The sequence below is a fragment of the Danio rerio genome, chromosome 15, assembly GCF_049306965.1.
Source record: "Danio rerio strain Tuebingen ecotype United States chromosome 15, GRCz12tu, whole genome shotgun sequence".
Classification (NCBI taxonomy): Eukaryota; Metazoa; Chordata; class Actinopteri; order Cypriniformes; family Danionidae; genus Danio; species Danio rerio.
Window position 1 is genome coordinate 23,620,698 of NC_133190.1, and position 22,305 is coordinate 23,643,002.

Here is a 22,305-nt window from a genome sequence, read left to right on the forward strand (position 1 = left end):
AAAGTTATTAAAATTTAATAATATTAAATGCTATAGTAGGTATTTATTAATATTTTAATATTGTCACACAACGTCCCCATAGACAAGAAATAATAAAGTAGTGACTGCAGGTTGAAGGAAAGTAGTGGAGTAAAAGTACTGATACTGATCTAAAAATGGACTCAAGGGAAGTAAAAGTACACATTTTAAAAATTACTTAAATTACAATTCCTGAGGAAAAACTACTTAATTAAAGTATGAGTTTGAGTATTTGTATTTGTTACTTCACACCACTGCTGACAACCTGGTTAATTATTACTCCAGGCCATAGGGCTAATTAGACATAGACTAATTATATTATATTTTGCCATATATAGGAACAATCAATATTTTTAAACATTTGGCTAGATTTAATACAATTTAGTAATATTATAGAGCAAAATTTGAATAATACTGTACAGGCAACTTTTAACTTGACCTTTTAACATGACTCTATATGAAACAATTTGGAAAATAATGGGTACAAATGATCAACATTACACAATCTCTGAAATAAACAGACACTGATAAAACCCTTTATTACTAATGTCATATTCTTTATTTTTATCCCCAAAGTGTACTAAATGGCATGTTTATTATTTTTTCTTTTCCTCAATTGAAATATAATGTTACAGCCTACAGTAAATAAATATTGAAAAATAGAAATATAGAATTTCTGTTTTATGTTTAATAGCTTCAAAAGAGAGTGCTCTGGTTTTCCCCACAGTCCAAAGACATGTGGTTCAGGTGAATTGAGTAGGCTAAATTGTTCGTAGTGTATGTTTCCCAGAGATGGGTTGTGGCTGGAAGGGCATCCACTGTGTAAAAACTTGCTGGATAAGTCAGCGGTTCATTCCGCTGTGGCGACCCCAGATTAATAAAGGGACTAAGCCGACAAGAAAATGATTGATTGAATGAAAGGATGTCTTGCAGTTACAAGAAGAACATAAAGACGGACTGTAAATCGTTTTTGTAAACTCTTTTAATCATTTGCATTCAAAGTGATTTGTTTACATGCATTTGCTTTTGTTGTACATTTACACACAAAGTTGGAAATTACTTTGCTCAGGATAAAGAAAAACTACTAAAAATGTAGGGCTCATCTCACTCAGCACATTGTAAAGTAGTCAGTGCACTGATCAGGGTGTCAGCCATTTTAAGTGCTGTCTTAGTCACAAAATGTTTACAGCACATTGAAGTGTTCACACTCTGAAAAGTTCCATAATGCAACATATTTTTACATGAATGAACATAGCTGGACAGGATAGGAACGATCAGTCAAAAATGTATAACTGTTTATTGGTTGAAATGTTGCTGGTATATGAAACAGTCGAGGTATTAAGCTAAATTGTACTTTTAAATCTTAATAAAAATAATATATATAAATTATTAGTTCTGCTGTTGTTTCTAAATTCCAGTTTTGATGATGTATAAGTACGTTCTCATGTCACACTCTGTGTGTTCCAATGTATAGTGAGCTAAGCTAGGAGCTTGGGTGCTGATTGAGATACAACCATTAAACATTTAGTGAGTATTTAACATCTTTTTCCAAGCTGCAGAAGTGAAGCATGAATCTTCATTCACAGTGGGACGAGTACTCCATCTCTGACTGATCACCTAGGGGAAATGTTGATACAGAGAAATTAGTTTAATATTAGCTGGTACTTCTGAATAATATAATAAAACCCAAATGACTCATAAAATCTTACTTGTCTGGTAGTAATCATACACTTTAATAACAGCTGGCTTAAGATTCTTCACTTGAATAATCTGATTCAGTCCAATCTGGAGATTCACTGGGTCTTCTTTTAAAACCTTCAAGAAGATAAAAAAGGTCACAAGTTAAATTATTGAAGATTTTAAAGTCAATCACTGTAACTTTAAAATAGAAACATTGGTGATCTTTCACCTCTTCCAGATATACAAGGACATGATCATCTTTGGAATCAATCCGCTCCACAGGTGCGTGCCCAAAAAAATCCAAAGAGTCAAATGACTGCCGTTGAGTTTTAAGCTTTACAGAAAACCCATTAAAGATTAATAAATGCATTTATAACACCACATGCCTAACCATGGATTCTGTCTTAGATGCACAGTGAATCAATGCATCAAATGAATCCCTTAACAGTAAAACACACCATTGATGTATCAGCTGTGAATCCTGATAAGAGTTTAATGTCCACAATAACCATATTAGTTCTATTCTGGGGACCATCATATCTGTAAAACACAAAAACAAGAATCATCAGAGTTAATGATGAATAAACTAAAGCCACAACCATAATCAGGTCTTATAGTGTAAAGTTACACTTCTTACGTCACAGTGACATTTAACATTAGATTTTGTCCAAAGGTTTTCTTGCAATCTCCCTCAACCTCAGCATCAATACTTAATGTTTTAGCTTCAGTAGGAGTGGGAATGTTGTAGAACTGAGCCATCTGAGGGAGTCAAAACAAACAAACCCATTTATAAAAAATCTCAAAGCAGAATAACTCCAAAATGCCAAGAGAGGAAGTGATTAAACAAAGCTATCTACAGACCTGCACAGACACACAGGCTGAGCCCTTGACTTCAATGCTGTATTTGCCTGGCACATTGGCCAGCTGTTTCTCCTGGTACAGTAACTTGTTGTCCTGATTGACATCAAAGTGGTGAGAGTCTCCTGCTGACTGTACAGTCACTGTGCTGGAGCCGTCAGAGCTGAACACTTTGGTGGCGTACAAAGACAGAGCCTGAAGAGCCACCACTGTGTCCTGGGAAAGAAATGAGTTCAGTCATGTGACAATTTTAGCCATTCAGCAATAATGTGTTTGATTTGAGGAACCTGTGTGGAGGAGAATCCTCCATAGGCATTCTGCTGCTTCACAAGCCAGCTGACAATCCTGTTAGCAAAGCCCAGATCAGCTGTAGTGAGTGAATCTGCAGTGAGAACAGCTAGCAGCACATATGAGCTGATCTCCACATCCAGAGAAGCAGAGTCATCAGCAGATGCAGACTGAGACCAGTGGACAAGAGGACCTTTAGGACACAAAAGACAAACTCAACCAGCAGGACAAAAGCAACAGTGCAGTGCAGAAAGTCATCAGAAAGCAATATCTTACCATCTGAAATAGCAAGATCCTCCAGTTTGCTGAAAAGCTGCTGTCGAGTGTTGGTGTCTCTAGCCAGACTGAAAGTGTAGGCCAGCAGAGCAGTGGTGTAAGTGTTTTTGACATCCTCGATGACAGACCTCAAGCATGACAAGCCTTTAGTGACAACAGGATCCTGAGACGCAAACAGAAAAACAGATGCTGCGAGTGTCATTTTACTAAGAGTTTATACTGATTTTCCTGATGATGAACTTACTGTGACTGGAGTTTCCAGTTCAAGCAGTGATGCAGTAATGTAGGCCGTCATGGTCACATTATCAGTCACTCCACCCTATGATAGAGGAGAATTTGGGGTAAGGCAACACAATCAATACCTTGATGTTAATTTAGACACTGTTTGAAAAAATGTTTTAATGTTGCGTTTAAATGTTTGAAAGAGAAAAGTTTAAAAATAAAAGCTAAGGTTCCTAGTTACTCGATTTTTTTCCAGATGATTGCTATAGTGATAGACAGACAGACAGACCTTCATTCTGTTGTTAAACAGTCTTCCCTGTTGGATAAAACAGCCGTCTGAATCCCGTCTGCTTATTAACCAATCCTTTGCACTCTGAATAATTTGTGGATCAATAAATGTGTATTTCTGAGCTTTGCCAAAAGACCTCAGGACAAAGGCAGTCAACCTGGTGGTGTGGAAGATTTAATAATTTAGAATATTTCTTTGATTTTAATTTTGCTTTAACAAAAGAGTGAAATTATATATACCATGTGTTCCCATCACCATAACCAAATGTGCTGTAAGCCCCATCAAAATGCTTATAGTTCAGTTGTCTCTGGTATCCTGTTTAGTTGCATAATGGTTAATGCTTGTTAATGTTAGAGCAGATTGTGTCTGACATTCAGCTGTGTTGAGAAATAAACAAATAATTTTTCCATCTCAGTAGTTTCTCATCATGACTGATGTGTCTCACCACTCTTAAGGAAGCTGCTGGCTTTCTCTCGGATGGCTGATGTGAGCTGCTTTGTGTTCTCCAGATACTGCAGAATGTAAATATTGGGAGAAAGAACAGCCATGTTTTGTTCTCCACAGCCGTACGGCATCCGTAATAATCCATGAAGATTCTGCAGTGCTCGACCCAATATGTCTCCTGCAAACCAAACACATTTTAGAAATCCAAACACAAGCTCATAACCTCTTTCTGTTTCTGTACGTAAACGTTACCAATGACTGAAACGGAGGATTTTGCTGATCCCTCTATCACATCTTTAGGAACAGTCAGATCCACGTTCTCTGAGAGACTGTCACCTGTGAATCAGAGATACAAAAACACAATGCTCATCAGAAGACTATTACTTTAAAATGAATATTTGAATATCTCTGTCAAGTACCATTAATAACAAAAGCTCAATTACAACTAGGAATTGTTTTGATTCAAGCAATTTATGAAAAGAAAAAAATATTGGAGTCCTACTAAGTTGCAGACATATATCTAGGATAATAATTGGAAGGAGGATGTACATGTACCTGAGCGCAATTTTAAGTGTCCTGACAGCTTAAACAGTGTCAAAGGCTGTTTACATAAGCATAAGCATTTTTTTGGTCATTTAAGGTATTGTTTATAGATTTATAGAACCCACCCTTTGGACACAGTAACCAGCTGTTGGTCTCGGTCTTTTCAATTCCTTCAGCCTGCAGCATAAAAATAACAACACAAACAATATTAGGATCAATGGTAGATGATGTCTGAGAGCTGTTTGATGTGAACTGACCTGTACAAGCAGACTTCGTGTGACGATGTCAATGCGTCCTCTCTCTGGCACACTCACAATCTCATTGTCACACACAGTCTGGGACGCCTCTGCCTCTGCACTGACTGTAACATTCACCACTCCTGCATCACAAGACATGTATGTGAAGATACAGCAGACACAAACACTGAGAAACAATTATTCAGACTGGACAAGTCACCAAGAACAGAAGGAGTGAGGATCCATTTAAAGGTTTGTCTTCCATTAGCACAGAGACAGGATGAATACTGATCATCAGAGGAGGCTTTGAGAGTGTAGTCTGAGGAAGGAGCTGGACTCACTTTAACCTGTCAATCAAGCACATGTGATTAGTGAAATATTTAATCTGACTGGATCAGACTGAGTCTAAAATCTCACCATGATGCACTTGGACAGATAGTTGAAGACAGTGGCCTTGAGCTCAAAGATCTCCCCACGGATGATGGAGTAAGGTAGAGAGAGCTCCAGGAAGAAGGGCTGGAATACTGTCAGCTGAGCGGGAGGAGCCAAACCCAGACCTGTGGAGGACAGACAGAAGGCCTCCGTCTCCCAAGTGGTGATGGTGTCAGGAACTGTGACAGGAACTTCAGTTGATCCAGAGTCACTGTGGTGCAAAAATAACAATATGCCTGACTGATACTTATTCAACTAATAAGCAACATTTGGTTACACATTTGCAAAAGACGTGATTTTAAAGTTATCTGAACAAAAGTAATTGAATTCTTGGCAGTGTACATCTGTGTATTCATTGGAACAAAGTAACATTGTTTTTTTTACGTTAAAAACACAATTAAGAGAATCACTAAAAAGCAAGAGAATCATGCACTGCTCTTCACTGATAAATTATGGTCAGTTTAGTGTAGGTTTAATTGCTCCTTCCAAATAGGATCTGGGAGATGAGAACATAATAAAGGTTAATCTATTAACCCAGCCAGACTCTCTCTGAGTTTGTCTGTCTGTTTGGCCAGTTTGAACATGACAGTAATTTTTCATAATGATCTAAATCCAATAGCCAACTTGACTTTGTGAAGAGGCAAAATTTGTGAGAGGCAAAACTCCTGCATCACTTATGTTTAGTGTGTCAACTGACAGACAGGGTGTAATTAGAGATGATTTTAATCCACTGAATAAATGTTTGAAAGAGAACAATTTTTCCTGTTTTGAATAAAACATTAAACAACACAAAATTGCTTTTAAAATATGCAAAGCACCCAGGTATTTGTCCTGGGCACCTGAAGAGATGTATGAGAGTCTTGAGTTGATGACAACTGCACTGATAATGCTTTACATACCCCACTTCAGCAAGGTCCCAGATCCACGTTTCTGGAAAGATGGTCCGAATCGTCACTGCCGAATTATCAAAAGTAGAACTTTCTATTGAAGACCCCAATCCCACTCGACCAGAGGTATGATACATCACTAAAAAGAGTGATAGTTTATAGTGTATTAAAAACAACAAAGCATTCATAAAGTACTTGCATATGAAGAAAATAAATAATAGGTGCATAACAGTAGCAAACAACAATATCTGGGCACACGATTGTTTGTACTGTATGTATGTAAGTGTGCGTCCTCACAACAATTGGACATTTTTGAGCATGTTTCTTGTTCCAAATTCATATCCTTTTTTTTCTTTGTTTAGGACTGTCTTTTAGATATACAATTGTTTTGTTTTTTATGTGTGTGCACGTTTACATTTGTATACAGTAGTTAAAACATCACTGTAACCATGAAAACGTACAAACAAGACAAATTCGACAATAGTTAACAATAGTATATTTAAACACTACAGCATGAATAGGAATAATAGTACAGGTACAGTACCTATATCTCTGAATCTGTGATAAGTCAAGCCTCTGAATGACAGACACTCAGGGACTCGCACAGCCAAATTTGAAGCCATTTTTAGCCCCACACTCTGTCAAAACACAAGTAAAATTTAATGGAAGTACAGAATAATTATGTCTCAAATAAGAGCTTTTGTGCAATTACAGTTTGCTTGGTATCTACTCTCCCAATCTTAATCTAGCATTCTAATCTGTACTGTCACATGTGTAATCAACCTGTTACCTTTAAGCTGTTATAGACGTTGTCTGTCAGCACAGATCGACGGGGTCTCACAGGCAGACACGGCTGCTCATCTTCAGCACTGTAAGGATAATACACATACTGAAATGGCAGCAGGCTGAAGATCTGCAATGAGACCACATTCACACAGAAATAGATTATAGCAGACATATTCAAATATGTCATTTGTCATTCAATTCATACTAAAGATTCACATGATGAAGACAAGTGCTGAATTGTAAAGCACTACACCTTGTCAGCATCTAGACGTTTTCCTGACTCCAGGATCAGGACGCTCTGATCAACAGCACTGAGGCCACACAGTGAACCAGGCTGAGCTGAGAGCTGGAGAGTGTTTTTCTCACCAGGAACTGCTTTAGCAGGAGAAAACTGCAGAGACACCTGTGATGATAGTGAAATAGGATTTATTTTAGGACTCAGAAGTACAGTATTAAGTAGATTATTTTTAACCTGCTGCAATACATACCTTATTACCAAAACATTTTTCAATGTCTAAACTTTTGCTAGCGGCAATAATATTTTCACTGGGCAGAACACAGTACGCTAGAATCCGCACTACAGGAGCCACATCTGCACCAACAGACAGTTCGAAGGACATTGTGCCACTTGCTACTCCATTTGAAGACTTCACTTCAACTTTCTCATACCCATGATGAACAATCACTCCTTTGGACAAGACACTGTTATAAACTGACCAGTGCAGTAAATTAATGCTGCAAACAAAATAAATAAATTAGCCATCGCTTTAAGAATGTGCACAAGTACTCACTATATAGACAATGTCAGTATTGAAGTCTTCAACCGTCTCTCCAACAAAATAATACTTTACAGTGGCTGTAATCTCAGTGCCACACTTTATCGGCTGCTCAATATTCTCTATTATCAGTTTACTAAATGTTGGGGAGTATGGAGTTGCGGTCTGGAAGAGTTTAACTGTTTTTTTATCTCTAGAGAAGTAAGGTGTTTTGTACTGACGAAAACGGGTATCTGGATACACATTTGCCTGGAAAAAAATCAGAAATGAGTTAACTGTTATTACTGAACCCTTCATGGAATATTAAGTAAAACTAGGTGAATACAAACTCTCTTACAATCAGAGAAATGTCTTTTTTAGAAAGACTAGATGTATTAAGAGAGAAGCTGGCCAGTCCATCACTGTCTGTAGTGAGATTTAGGAGCAGTTTGGAGGACCAGTTTTCACCCTCTAAAAGATAAACCTCTTTGTTTGGAATTGGAGCATCCTTAAAATCGAAAAGTTTGATCTGTTGAAAATAAGATTGTTAAGGAGTTAATTCTGAAATAATTCTGTGTATGAATGGCAATAAACTAAGACAAATAGATTTCAGACTTACTTTTCCTTCTATGACTGATCCATGTTCATATGTATTGGGCAGGTCAATAACTTTTACTTTGCCAATTTCATACGTGAGAGGTACAGATTCAGATTTGGCCATGGTGATCTCTGTAATATTAAAATAAAACATAAAAAATGAAAAAGTTAATAAATTCAGATAACAAAGATCTGATCAAACCCAACAGCTCACCTGTTCCTTCTTCTGTAACCACTGCCTCAACATGAAGAGAATCTTTTAGTCTCTCCTTTAGTGTGGAGTTCAAAAAGACTGATACACCAAAGTTATGGATGGCACAGCCTGTTTTTGTTATCTGATTTTAATGAACGAAAATAATAATAGCATATTAACTGAAGTGTGGTTTAAATGGATAGAAACAAATGCGGCCTCTGATTTTTTTGCTTTCTTAATTATTAAGCTTTAGATTAGAAAAGAAATTAGACTAATATTGAAGAAGGTGAAGTGGCAGCATGGTGGCGCAGTGGGTAGCACAGTGAGAAGGTCACTGGTTCAAGCCTCGGCTGGGTCAGTTGGCATTATTGTGTGGAGTGTGGATGTTCTCCCTGTGTTTGGTAGGGATGCTTCGGTTTCCCCCACAAGTCTAAAAACGTGGTATAGGTGAATTGGGTAGGCTAAATTTTTTGTAGTGTATGTTCATGAATGAGTGTGTGTTGATGTTTCCCAGTGATGGGTTGCAGCTGGAAGGGCATCTGCTGCGTAAAACATATGCTGGATAAGTTGGCGGTTCATTCCGCTGTGGCGACCCCAGATTAATAAAGGGGCTAAGCTAAAAAGAAAATAAATGAATGAATGAATTAAGGAGGTGGTCAATGCTTGGAGTATGAATGGAAATTATGCAATACACATAAAGAAAATAACACAAATGGCATGTGTAGATTTTGGGACACATTCATTGAAAATAGTATACTGCATAATACTAAGACCAGTCATATATAAAAGCAGTATAGTGTACAACTCATCATCATCTTTGCTTGGGAAATGAGACGGAATACAATTTCAGTCCAAAAACAGGAATATGAAGCCAAAAACACATAATTCTTATCAATCTCAGAGCTGCAGATAGAAATGCAAGGGCAGTTCAGAAATTAAATTAAAAACACCTAAAGGTGGTGTTCACTAAGTGTAAACTGAGACACTTCCAGTTAAAGAAGAACTGAACAACTTTGGAGAATGAGTAAAATGTACAAATAATGTTATTTTTGGAAGGATTGCTGATGTAGATGCCAAGAAAATAAATCAAACAAACTTAATGTAAGTCCTACAATAGCGATACTTACCATACTTCATTGGCTCTTTCAAATACTAGAAGTTGATCTGCAGATTGTGCATTGAAAAATATAATTGCCAAAGTGAGAAAATATATGGAAATGACTAAAACTGAAGAGTAGTAGTTTTCAGAAACAATGTTCCTGTCAAACATTGTTTAGTCGCTTTGGATAAAAGCGTCTGCTAAATGACTAAATGTAAATGTACACTAAGTCAGTTTAATGGTGAAAAAATTGATCTAACATGCTTATTTATTGAAGGTTTGCAAAGAAATTTCATGCTACCTTGTAAAAGTATTTTGTATTGTTTTCAAAATACAAAATACTGTATTTTATTTTGATACATTTGTGGCTGCTGTAGTTTGTAGTTTATTTTAATACACGTAAAATTGATGTATTTGGTATTTATTTTAAAATGCATTTCAATGTATTTTGCCCTTCCCTGAATGTAATATGCTGGTTGTTTTTATCAGTTGTCTGAGCCCACTATTTGTAGACACAGGGTCAAAGGTTGGTAGCTGTGTTTTTCAGTGTACTGTAGCTGAAGAGTGGGAGTTTGTTTTCTGGAGATCACATATATGCGTACTGTGTGATTTTATGTCTTGCATGTTGTTTGACTGAAAATTGCGTGAATGCAAATAAAATTTATATATTTTTCGATTAAAAGTAAGACCATTTCAATATTAAGGCAGAAATACATACAGATATGAATGATTGTTTGATTAAATGTCAAGCTTTTCTTTGTCTTTACTTAAATTCAGTTTTTATTTTTATCACACTTTTTGCAAAGCAACATACAGTGTGTGGATTTGCACAAATGTTTAAATTACATTACCTGGTTAAATCATTAATCAAACGATCAATACAAGTTTTTATGTCCCTCCTTCAGCAGGAGAGTCCCTTTATAAGGGACAGTTCAGCTCATCTCATGGCCTGGACCTTCGTCATCATGGCTCTGAATGTTAGCTGTTGTTGGAAAGGGCTCCTCCTGATCTTTTTCCTCCTCGTCTGTGTCAATGGAAAAACAGCAAGGCCGTAAGTTTTTAGCACTTTTGAGGAATCCCGCTATATTGCAGTTATGTTATAATAAATGTATTATTATTCAAAAGTTCCATTACCAGCAATTTACAATAATTAAATTGTATCAATTTTGCTTTTTTTTGTCTTTTCTGTATGTATTTGACATGAATTTGGTGCCTCTTTCACTACAGAATATTAAAATAATAACTTTCCTTATAAGTGTCGATTCATGAACATTTCTTTTTCACTTAACATTAATTTACACTGTTATATTTTAGTTTTAAATTTATCAAAATTCTTTTAAATATAGTAAATCTTTCCCCAACAGACAATTAAATTCAAAATGAGAATTGAATTTCTGTATTTTTTACAAACGGTAAAGAGATTGCTGCCTTTCAATATACTGTGTCAGATAGCTTTCTTTTGTATCTTTCAAAACTCTGCTGTGTTTCAATGTTAGCCTTTGCAGTCTGAAAATTTTAAAGTATACATTATAACAGACATTTAGTAATAGTGTATGATTTTTATTATCTCTCAACAGATCTTTCATGGTGATGTTTCCTATAGTGATTGAGTCAGGATCTGAGGCCAAACTGTGTGCAAGTCTTCTGAATCCCAATGAAAGCCTCGTCATGAACATTTATCTAAATGATGGGAACCAGAGCACATTACTGCTGCAGGAGAAAGCTGAGCAAGAGTTTCACCGCTGCTTTAACTTCAAGGTCTTTTGCACAACAAAATGAATTCAACATTATTATAAAAATGTTACAGGCTGTTTATTCAGCTGTGGCGACACCAGATTAATAAAGGGACCAAGCTGAAAAGAAACAGAATGAATGAAAAATGTTATAAATATAATAATTATGTATGTACACTTGCATTTTGTTTTTGAGATGCCACACATATAGAGGTGTTAAATACAGTACAATATTTCTCATCAGGCTCCTCTAGCAAAAGCAGAAACAGTGCAGAAAATCAAGGTTGAACTCCAGGGAAAGTCCTTCGAGATGACTGAGGAGAGAAAAGTCATGTTCAAATCCTACGATCCTCTGACCTTTATCCAGACGGATAAACCCATCTATATTCCTGGACAAACTGGTGAGTTGTGAATGTTTCAAAGAATAATCTCGGCATAGAGTAAATGAATCTGGTGTCACTGACATCTTACCCCGATATGTAACACATACAGAACATGAAGTAAAGCATGCTATCATCATGCAGTGAGCTGAAGTAGCAGTATAGGTCATTAGTGTCAAAAATAAAAGTGTTACAAAACCCTGCAGATGGTAAAAGTATGAAGTAAGCAGGTCATTGTATTTACAAACCAGATAAGTTTGGAAATAGATTAAAACAGGATTCGTTTGCTAATAGTTTAAAAAAATATAAGAATCCTAGCAAAGCACCACTTGAACGAGAGCACTTTCAACTCCAGTGCATGCAGTAGTTCAAAGTGTCAGAACATGTGATAAACACCAAGGACAGATCCCAAACAGGCACCAAGTCAGGGTGAGAGGGGCAGAACCAGCACACCCATCAATAAGTAAATGGAAAGCTGAAGTCACATTCAACTTCAGAGAAGATCATTCGACTTTAGTTGTAGAGAGTTCATTTACTATAAACTTTCTTCTGCAAGTTAATCTGCTGTCGTATAGGGCTAGATTAGGGGTGGACAATGTTCATCCTGGATGGCCACCGCAGAGTTTAGCTTCAAACCTGAACAAAATACCTGCCTGGTTCGTGTTGGCCTTGATTAGCTTGTTCAGGTCTATTTGATGGAGATAAACTCTGCATGGATGCCAGAACTTTGCATGAGTCATCATGATTATTAGCCATATCAATGAGGGGAGGAACCCCAGTGGCCAGGATGTTAAAATGTGCTGTGTGCCTGTCCACTCACCTTTAGCTAGGCAGTGGGGAAACTAAATTGCATACTTACACACATAATCTGTGTCTTCCAAAGCACCCATACATTTTGTGATTAATCTATTGTGGTCATGTAGAAGTTTTAACTCTTCCAAAATTCACATGTTATAAGTTGTAATTATTGTATGAGGATGTGTTTGTCTTTTACCAGTAGGAATCTCATAATTACGATATGGCGTGAACATCCTGGCATGGCATGTTTACACTTTAACTGCACCTTACTGCAGTAATAACATGCGAAATAACATATAAAAGAAAAGCTTAAAAGAGATTATCATACTCCTTTTTGTCTCCCCAGTTAACTTCAGAATTGTTACCCTGGATAAAAACTTTGCACCACTTGATCAGCAGGTTTGATGTGTTTTATCTAATTCCTTTATCACCCTCATTTGCTCTTGAACTGTTTATTATTGGCTTTGAATCATTTTAGTACTGGCAATTATTTAATGACTGTTTACTCTTTTACAGTATAGTTCAGTCGTGCTTGAGGTAAGACCACAATACCTCCTGTACTGTCATAACAAACAGACTTTTTAAGTCCTATAGCACTATAATTTATATATTTCTCCATTAATGGTCAAGATATGTTTTGTTGACTGTGTGACTAAATGGATTGTGTTTTTGGTAATAAACAGGACAGTCAAGATAACAGGATTGGTCAATGGACAAATGTTTCCTCAACAAGGTGGATTTTGCAGCGTTCATATGAATTAAACCCAGAATGTCGTGAAGGCACATACAAACTAAAGACTTTTATTGGGGAAATGGAGGTCTTACATTATTTCAAGGTAAAAAAATACGGTGAGTCATAAAAGGGAATAACTGCATTTGACAAATTAATACAATAATATACTATGTTATTTTACTACTAATGACTTTGATTTCTGTCCTCTGATTTCTAGTTTTGCCTAAGTTTGAAGTTACAGTAAAAAAACCAAATAAAGTGAGTGTTGATGAAGAAGAACTATCAATTGAGGTTTGCGCAAAGTAAGTGGTTTATTTCTCTCCTTTATTGTTTGGTTTTACTTTTATTGAATTGTTAAGTGCTTTCTCTGGGGTCAGTTATCATAGAATATTATTTATTTTACTTAACCCTCGGTTGTTAATCAGTTGCTTGTATTTTTTTACAGATACACTTATGGACAGCCTGTACCTGGTAAATCATGGGTGAAAGTGTGCCGTAACTCTGTGCCCTACTTTCATACCAAAGATTTCAATCCATTGTGTTCAGAGGAAACCACTGAAGTATGTTAGCTGAACTGTATCACATAGTATTTTTCCTCCTTCTATCCATTTAAACCACACTTCAGTTAATATGCTATTATTATTTTCGTTCATTAAAATCAGATAACAAAAACAGGCTGTGCCATCCATAACTTTGGTGTATCAGTCTTTTTGAACTCCACACTAAAGGAGAGACTAAAAGATTCTCTTCATGTTGAGGCAGTGGTTACAGAAGAAGGAACAGGTGAGCTGTTGGGTTTGATCAGATCTTTGTTATCTGAATTTATTAACTTTTTCATTTTTTATGTTTTATTTTAATATTACAGAGATCACCATGGCCAAATCTGAATCTGTACCTCTTACGTATGAAATTGGCAAAGTAAAAGTTATTGACCTGCCCAATACATATGAACATGGATCAGTCATAGAAGGAAAAGTAAGTCTGAAATCTATTTGTCTTAGTTTATTGCCATTCATACACAGAATTATTTCAGAATTAACTCCTTAACAATCTTATTTTCAACAGATCAAACTTTTCGATTTTAAGGATGCTCCAATTCCAAACAAAGAGGTTTATCTTTTAGAGGGTGAAAACTGGTCCTCCAAACTGCTCCTAAATCTCACTACAGACAGTGATGGACTGGCCAGCTTCTCTCTTAATACATCTAGTCTTTCTAAAAAAGACATTTCTCTGATTGTAAGAGAGTTTGTATTCACCTAGTTTTACTTAATATTCCATGAAGGGTTCAGTAATAACAGTTAACTCATTTCTGATTTTTTTCCAGGCAAATGTGTATCCAGATACCCGTTTTCGTCAGTACAAAACACCTTACTTCTCTAGAGATAAAAAAACAGTTAAACTCTTCCAGACCGCAACTCCATACTCCCCAACATTTAGTAAACTGATAATAGAGAATATTGAGCAGCCGATAAAGTGTGGCACTGAGATTACAGCCACTGTAAAGTATTATTTTGTTGGAGAGACGGTTGAAGACTTCAATACTGACATTGTCTATATAGTGAGTACTTGTGCACATTCTTAAAGCGATGGCTAATTTATTTATTTTGTTTGCAGCATTAATTTACTGCACTGGTCAGTTTATAACAGTGTCGTCTGTTTGTTTTAGGTCTTGTCCAAAGGAGTGATTGTTCATCATGGGTATGAGAAAGTTGAAGTGAAGTCTTCAAATGGAGTAGCAAGTGGCACAATGTCCTTCGAACTGTCTGTTGGTGCAGATGTGGCTCCTGTAGTGCGGATTCTAGCGTACTGTGTTCTGCCCAGTGAAAATATTATTGCCGCTAGCAAAAGTTTAGACATTGAAAAATGTTTTGGTAATAAGGTATGTATTGCAGCAGGTTAAAAATAATCTACTTAATACTGTACTTCTGAGTCCTAAAATAAATCCTATTTCACTATCATCACAGGTGTCTCTGCAGTTTTCTCCTGCTAAAGCAGTTCCTGGTGAGAAAAACACTCTCCAGCTCTCAGCTCAGCCTGGTTCACTGTGTGGCCTCAGTGCTGTTGATCAGAGCGTCCTGATCCTGGAGTCAGGAAAACGTCTAGATGCTGACAAGGTGTAGTGCTTTACAATTCAGCACTTGTCTTCATCATGTGAATCTTTAGTATGAATTGAATGACAAATGACATATTTGAATATGTCTGCTATAATCTATTTCTGTGTGAATGTGGTCTCATTGCAGATCTTCAGCCTGCTGCCATTTCAGTATGTGTATTATCCTTACAGTGCTGAAGATGAGCAGCCGTGTCTGCCTGTGAGACCCCGTCGATCTGTGCTGACAGACAACGTCTATAACAGCTTAAAGGTAACAGGTTGATTACACATGTGACAGTACAGATTAGAATGCTAGATTAAGATTGGGAGAGTAGATACCAAGCAAACTGTAATTGCACAAAAGCTCTTATTTGAGACATAATTATTCTGTACTTCCATTAAATTTTACTTGTGTTTTGACAGAGTGTGGGGCTAAAAATGGCTTCAAATTTGGCTGTGCGAGTCCCTGAGTGTCTGTCATTCAGAGGCTTGACTTATCACAGATTCAGAGATATAGGTACTGTACCTGTACTATTATTCCTATTCATGCTGTAGTGTTTAAATATACTATTGTTAACTATTGTCGAATTTGTCTTGTTTGTACGTTTTCATGGTTACAGTGATGTTTTAACTACTGTATACAAATGTAAACGTGCACACACATAAAAAACAAAACAATTGTATATCTAAAAGACAGTCCTAAACAAAGAAAAAAAAGGATATGAATTTGGAACAAGAAACATGCTCAAAAATGTCCAATTGTTGTGAGGACGCACACTTACATACATACAGTACAAACAATCGTGTGCCCAGATATTGTTGTTTGCTACTGTTATGCACCTATTATTTATTTTCTTCATATGCAAGTACTTTATGAATGCTTTGTTGTTTTTAATACACTATAAACTATCACTCTTTTTAGTGATGTATCATACCTCTGGTCGAGTGGGATTGGGGTCTTCAATAGAAAGTTCTACTTTTGATAATTCGGCAGTGACGATTCGGACCATCTTTCCAGAAACGTGGATCTGGGACCTTGCTGAAGTGGGGTATGTAAAGCATTATCAGTGCATTTGTCATCAACTCAAGACTCTCATACATCTCTTCAGGTGCCCAGGACAAATACCTGGGTGCTTTGCATATTTTAAAAGCAATTTTGTGTTGTTTAATGTTTTATTCAAAACAGGAAAAATTGTTCTCTTTCAAACATTTATTCAGTGGATTAAAATCATCTCTAATTACACCCTGTCTGTCAGTTGACACACTAAACATAAGTGATGCAGGAGTTTTGCCTCTCACAAATTTTGCCTCTTCACAAAGTCAAGTTGGCTATTGGATTTAGATCATTATGAAAAATTACTGTCATGTTCAAACTGGCCAAACAGACAGACAAACTCAGAGAGAGTCTGGCTGGGTTAATAGATTAACCTTTATTATGTTCTCATCTCCCAGATCCTATTTGGAAGGAGCAATTAAACCTACACTAAACTGACCATAATTTATCAGTGAAGAGCAGTGCATGATTCTCTTGCTTTTTAGTGATTCTCTTAATTGTGTTTTTAACGTAAAAAAACAATGTTACTTTGTTCCAATGAATACACAGATGTACACTGCCAAGAATTCAATTACTTTTGTTCAGATAACTTTAAAATCACGTCTTTTGCAAATGTGTAACCAAATGTTGCTTATTAGTTGAATAAGTATCAGTCAGGCATATTGTTATTTTTGCACCACAGTGACTCTGGATCAACTGAAGTTCCTGTCACAGTTCCTGACACCATCACCACTTGGGAGACGGAGGCCTTCTGTCTGTCCTCCACAGGTCTGGGTTTGGCTCCTCCCGCTCAGCTGACAGTATTCCAGCCCTTCTTCCTGGAGCTCTCTCTACCTTACTCCATCATCCGTGGGGAGATCTTTGAGCTCAAGGCCACTGTCTTCAACTATCTGTCCAAGTGCATCATGGTGAGATTTTAGACTCAGTCTGATCCAGTCAGATTAAATATTTCACTAATCACATGTGCTTGATTGACAGGTTAAAGTGAGTCCAGCTCCTTCCTCAGACTACACTCTCAAAGCCTCCTCTGATGATCAGTATTCATCCTGTCTCTGTGCTAATGGAAGACAAACCTTTAAATGGATCCTCACTCCTTCTGTTCTTGGTGACTTGTCCAGTCTGAATAATTGTTTCTCAGTGTTTGTGTCTGCTGTATCTTCACATACATGTCTTGTGATGCAGGAGTGGTGAATGTTACAGTCAGTGCAGAGGCAGAGGCGTCCCAGACTGTGTGTGACAATGAGATTGTGAGTGTGCCAGAGAGAGGACGCATTGACATCGTCACACGAAGTCTGCTTGTACAGGTCAGTTCACATCAAACAGCTCTCAGACATCATCTACCATTGATCCTAATATTGTTTGTGTTGTTATTTTTATGCTGCAGGCTGAAGGAATTGAAAAGACCGAGACCAACAGCTGGTTACTGTGTCCAAAGGGTGGGTTCTATAAATCTATAAACAATACCTTAAATGACCAAAAAAATGCTTATGCTTATGTAAACAGCCTTTGACACTGTTTAAGCTGTCAGGACACTTAAAATTGCGCTCAGGTACATGTACATCCTCCTTCCAATTATTATCCTAGATATATGTCTGCAACTTAGTAGGACTCCAATATTTTTTTCTTTTCATAAATTGCTTGAATCAAAACAATTCCTAGTTGTAATTGAGCTTTTGTTATTAATGGTACTTGACAGAGATATTCAAATATTCATTTTAAAGTAATAGTCTTCTGATGAGCATTGTGTTTTTGTATCTCTGATTCACAGGTGACAGTCTCTCAGAGAACGTGGATCTGACTGTTCCTAAAGATGTGATAGAGGGATCAGCAAAATCCTCCGTTTCAGTCATTGGTAACGTTTACGTACAGAAACAGAAAGAGGTTATGAGCTTGTGTTTGGATTTCTAAAATGTGTTTGGTTTGCAGGAGACATATTGGGTCGAGCACTGCAGAATCTTCATGGATTATTACGGATGCCGTACGGCTGTGGAGAACAAAACATGGCTGTTCTTTCTCCCAATATTTACATTCTGCAGTATCTGGAGAACACAAAGCAGCTCACATCAGCCATCCGAGAGAAAGCCAGCAGCTTCCTTAAGAGTGGTGAGACACATCAGTCATGATGAGAAACTACTGAGATGGAAAAATTATTTGTTTATTTCTCAACACAGCTGAATGTCAGACACAATCTGCTCTAACATTAACAAGCATTAACCATTATGCAACTAAACAGGATACCAGAGACAACTGAACTATAAGCATTTTGATGGGGCTTACAGCACATTTGGTTATGGTGATGGGAACACATGGTATATATAATTTCACTCTTTTGTTAAAGCAAAATTAAAATCAAAGAAATATTCTAAATTATTAAATCTTCCACACCACCAGGTTGACTGCCTTTGTCCTGAGGTCTTTTGGCAAAGCTCAGAAATACACATTTATTGATCCACAAATTATTCAGAGTGCAAAGGATTGGTTAATAAGCAGACGGGATTCAGACGGCTGTTTTATCCAACAGGGAAGACTGTTTAACAACAGAATGAAGGTCTGTCTGTCTGTCTATCACTATAGCAATCATCTGGAAAAAAATCGAGTAACTAGGAACCTTAGCTTTTATTTTTAAACTTTTCTCTTTCAAACATTTAAACGCAACATTAAAACATTTTTTCAAACAGTGTCTAAATTAACATCAAGGTATTGATTGTGTTGCCTTACCCCAAATTCTCCTCTATCATAGGGTGGAGTGACTGATAATGTGACCATGACGGCCTACATTACTGCATCACTGCTTGAACTGGAAACTCCAGTCACAGTAAGTTCATCATCAGGAAAATCAGTATAAACTCTTAGTAAAATGACACTCGCAGCATCTGTTTTTCTGTTTGCGTCTCAGGATCCTGTTGTCACTAAAGGCTTGTCATGCTTGAGGTCTGTCATCGAGGATGTCAAAAACACTTACACCACTGCTCTGCTGGCCTACACTTTCAGTCTGGCTAGAGACACCAACACTCGACAGCAGCTTTTCAGCAAACTGGAGGATCTTGCTATTTCAGATGGTAAGAGATTGCTTTCTGATGACTTTCTGCACTGCACTGTTGCTTTTGTCCTGCTGGTTGAGTTTGTCTTTTGTGTCCTAAAGGTCCTCTTGTCCACTGGTCTCAGTCTGCATCTGCTGATGACTCTGCTTCTCTGGATGTGGAGATCAGCTCATATGTGCTGCTAGCTGTTCTCACTGCAGATTCACTCACTACAGCTGATCTGGGCTTTGCTAACAGGATTGTCAGCTGGCTTGTGAAGCAGCAGAATGCCTATGGAGGATTCTCCTCGACACAGGTTCCTCAAATCAAACACATTATTGCTGAATGGCTAAAATTGTCACATGACTGAACTCATTTCTTTCCCAGGACACAGTGGTGGCTCTTCAGGCTCTGTCTTTGTACGCCACCAAAGTGTTCAGCTCTGACGGCTCCAGCACAGTGACTGTACAGTCAGCAGGAGACTCTCACCACTTTGATGTCAATCAGGACAACAAGTTACTGTACCAGGAGAAACAGCTGGCCAATGTGCCAGGCAAATACAGCATTGAAGTCAAGGGCTCAGCCTGTGTGTCTGTGCAGGTCTGTAGATAGCTTTGTTTAATCACTTCCTCTCTTGGCATTTTGGAGTTATTCTGCTTTGAGATTTTTTATAAATGGGTTTGTTTGTTTTGACTCTCTCAGATGGCTCAGTTCTACAACATTCCCACTCCTACTGAAGCTAAAACATTAAGTATTGATGCTGAGGTTGAGGGAGATTGCAAGAAAACCTTTGGACAAAATCTAATGTTAAATGTCACTGTGACGTAAGAAGTGTAACTTTACACTATAAGACCTGATTATGGTTGTGGCTTTAGTTTATTCATCATTAACTCTGATGATTCTTGTTTTTGTGTTTTACAGATATGATGGTCCCCAGAATAGAACTAATATGGTTATTGTGGACATTAAACTCTTATCAGGATTCACAGCTGATACATCAATGGTGTGTTTTACTGTTAAGGGATTCATTTGATGCATTGATTCACTGTGCATCTAAGACAGAATCCATGGTTAGGCATGTGGTGTTATAAATGCATTTATTAATCTTTAATGGGTTTTCTGTAAAGCTTAAAACTCAACGGCAGTCATTTGACTCTTTGGATTTTTTTGGGCACGCACCTGTGGAGCGGATTGATTCCAAAGATGATCATGTCCTTGTATATCTGGAAGAGGTGAAAGATCACCAATGTTTCTATTTTAAAGTTACAGTGATTGACTTTAAAATCTTCAATAATTTAACTTGTGACCTTTTTTATCTTCTTGAAGGTTTTAAAAGAAGACCCAGTGAATCTCCAGATTGGACTGAATCAGATTATTCAAGTGAAGAATCTTAAGCCAGCTGTTATTAAAGTGTATGATTACTACCAGACAAGTAAGATTTTATGAGTCATTTGGGTTTTATTATATTATTCAGAAGTACCAGCTAATATTAAACTAATTTCTCTGTATCAACATTTCCCCTAGGTGATCAGTCAGAGATGGAGTACTCGTCCCACTGTGAATGAAGATTCATGCTTCACTTCTGCAGCTTGGAAAAAGATGTTAAATACTCACTAAATGTTTAATGGTTGTATCTCAATCAGCACCCAAGCTCCTAGCTTAGCTCACTATACATTGGAACACACAGAGTGTGACATGAGAACGTACTTATACATCATCAAAACTGGAATTTAGAAACAACAGCAGAACTAATAATTTATATATATTATTTTTATTAAGATTTAAAAGTACAATTTAGCTTAATACCTCGACTGTTTCATATACCAGCAACATTTCAACCAATAAACAGTTATACATTTTTGACTGATCGTTCCTATCCTGTCCAGCTATGTTCATTCATGTAAAAATATGTTGCATTATGGAACTTTTCAGAGTGTGAACACTTCAATGTGCTGTAAACATTTTGTGACTAAGACAGCACTTAAAATGGCTGACACCCTGATCAGTGCACTGACTACTTTACAATGTGCTGAGTGAGATGAGCCCTACATTTTTAGTAGTTTTTCTTTATCCTGAGCAAAGTAATTTCCAACTTTGTGTGTAAATGTACAACAAAAGCAAATGCATGTAAACAAATCACTTTGAATGCAAATGATTAAAAGAGTTTACAAAAACGATTTACAGTCCGTCTTTATGTTCTTCTTGTAACTGCAAGACATCCTTTCATTCAATCAATCATTTTCTTGTCGGCTTAGTCCCTTTATTAATCTGGGGTCGCCACAGCGGAATGAACCGCTGACTTATCCAGCAAGTTTTTACACAGTGGATGCCCTTCCAGCCACAACCCATCTCTGGGAAACATACACTACGAACAATTTAGCCTACTCAATTCACCTGAACCACATGTCTTTGGACTGTGGGGAAAACCAGAGCACTCTCTTTTGAAGCTATTAAACATAAAACAGAAATTCTATATTTCTATTTTTCAATATTTATTTACTGTAGGCTGTAACATTATATTTCAATTGAGGAAAAGAAAAAATAATAAACATGCCATTTAGTACACTTTGGGGATAAAAATAAAGAATATGACATTAGTAATAAAGGGTTTTATCAGTGTCTGTTTATTTCAGAGATTGTGTAATGTTGATCATTTGTACCCATTATTTTCCAAATTGTTTCATATAGAGTCATGTTAAAAGGTCAAGTTAAAAGTTGCCTGTACAGTATTATTCAAATTTTGCTCTATAATATTACTAAATTGTATTAAATCCAGCCAAATGTTTAAAAATATTGATTGTTCCTATATATGGCAAAATATAATATAATTAGTCTATGTCTAATTAGCCCTATGGCCTGGAGTAATAATTAACCAGGTTGTCAGCAGTGGTG

The 22,305-nt window shown here is 36.9% G+C and overlaps 3 protein-coding genes across 3 annotated transcripts; 1 reads left to right on the forward strand and 2 right to left on the reverse strand.

Moving 5' to 3' along the window:
• Positions 1–982: 982 nt before the first annotated feature.
• On the reverse strand, positions 983–7,654 carry LOC108179231 (alpha-2-macroglobulin). The gene is made up of 22 exons (XM_021466561.2): positions 7,448–7,654; positions 7,213–7,362; positions 6,964–7,086; positions 6,718–6,811; positions 6,186–6,312; positions 5,272–5,497; positions 5,075–5,201; positions 4,876–4,997; positions 4,744–4,795; positions 4,328–4,411; positions 4,077–4,253; positions 3,871–3,946; positions 3,632–3,788; positions 3,365–3,439; positions 3,121–3,283; positions 2,844–3,037; positions 2,560–2,772; positions 2,336–2,457; positions 2,157–2,238; positions 1,928–2,032; positions 1,728–1,833; positions 983–1,635 (listed from the first exon to the last, which is right to left on the reverse strand). Exons 1-22 carry the CDS (start codon positions 7,577–7,579, stop codon positions 1,595–1,597), a joined length of 2,748 nt encoding a protein of 915 aa, XP_021322236.2. The 5' UTR covers positions 7,580–7,654; the 3' UTR covers positions 983–1,594.
• LOC137487807 (alpha-2-macroglobulin-like) lies at positions 7,642–8,640 on the reverse strand. Its single transcript, XM_068213821.1, has 5 exons — positions 8,526–8,640; positions 8,334–8,443; positions 8,073–8,243; positions 7,751–7,984; positions 7,642–7,647 (listed from the first exon to the last, which is right to left on the reverse strand). Exons 2-5 carry the CDS (start codon positions 8,433–8,435, stop codon positions 7,642–7,644), a joined length of 513 nt encoding a protein of 170 aa, XP_068069922.1. The 5' UTR covers positions 8,436–8,443; positions 8,526–8,640.
• A 1,909-nt stretch (positions 8,641–10,549) lies between these two features.
• Positions 10,550–21,590, forward strand: a2m2h (alpha-2-macroglobulin 2, member h). Its single transcript, XM_001923641.9, has 34 exons — positions 10,550–10,654; positions 11,181–11,361; positions 11,581–11,737; positions 12,861–12,913; positions 13,031–13,051; positions 13,198–13,363; positions 13,465–13,549; positions 13,693–13,807; positions 13,910–14,030; positions 14,113–14,222; positions 14,313–14,483; positions 14,572–14,805; positions 14,914–15,126; positions 15,212–15,361; positions 15,488–15,610; positions 15,763–15,856; positions 16,262–16,388; positions 17,076–17,301; positions 17,372–17,498; positions 17,576–17,697; positions 17,778–17,829; positions 18,162–18,245; positions 18,320–18,496; positions 18,627–18,702; positions 18,785–18,941; positions 19,134–19,208; positions 19,290–19,452; positions 19,536–19,729; positions 19,801–20,013; positions 20,116–20,237; positions 20,335–20,416; positions 20,541–20,645; positions 20,740–20,845; positions 20,938–21,590. The coding sequence occupies exons 1-34, from the start codon at positions 10,569–10,571 to the stop codon at positions 20,976–20,978; spliced, it is 4,329 nt and encodes a 1,442-aa protein (XP_001923676.3). The 5' UTR covers positions 10,550–10,568; the 3' UTR covers positions 20,979–21,590.
• Positions 21,591–22,305: the final 715 nt, after the last annotated feature.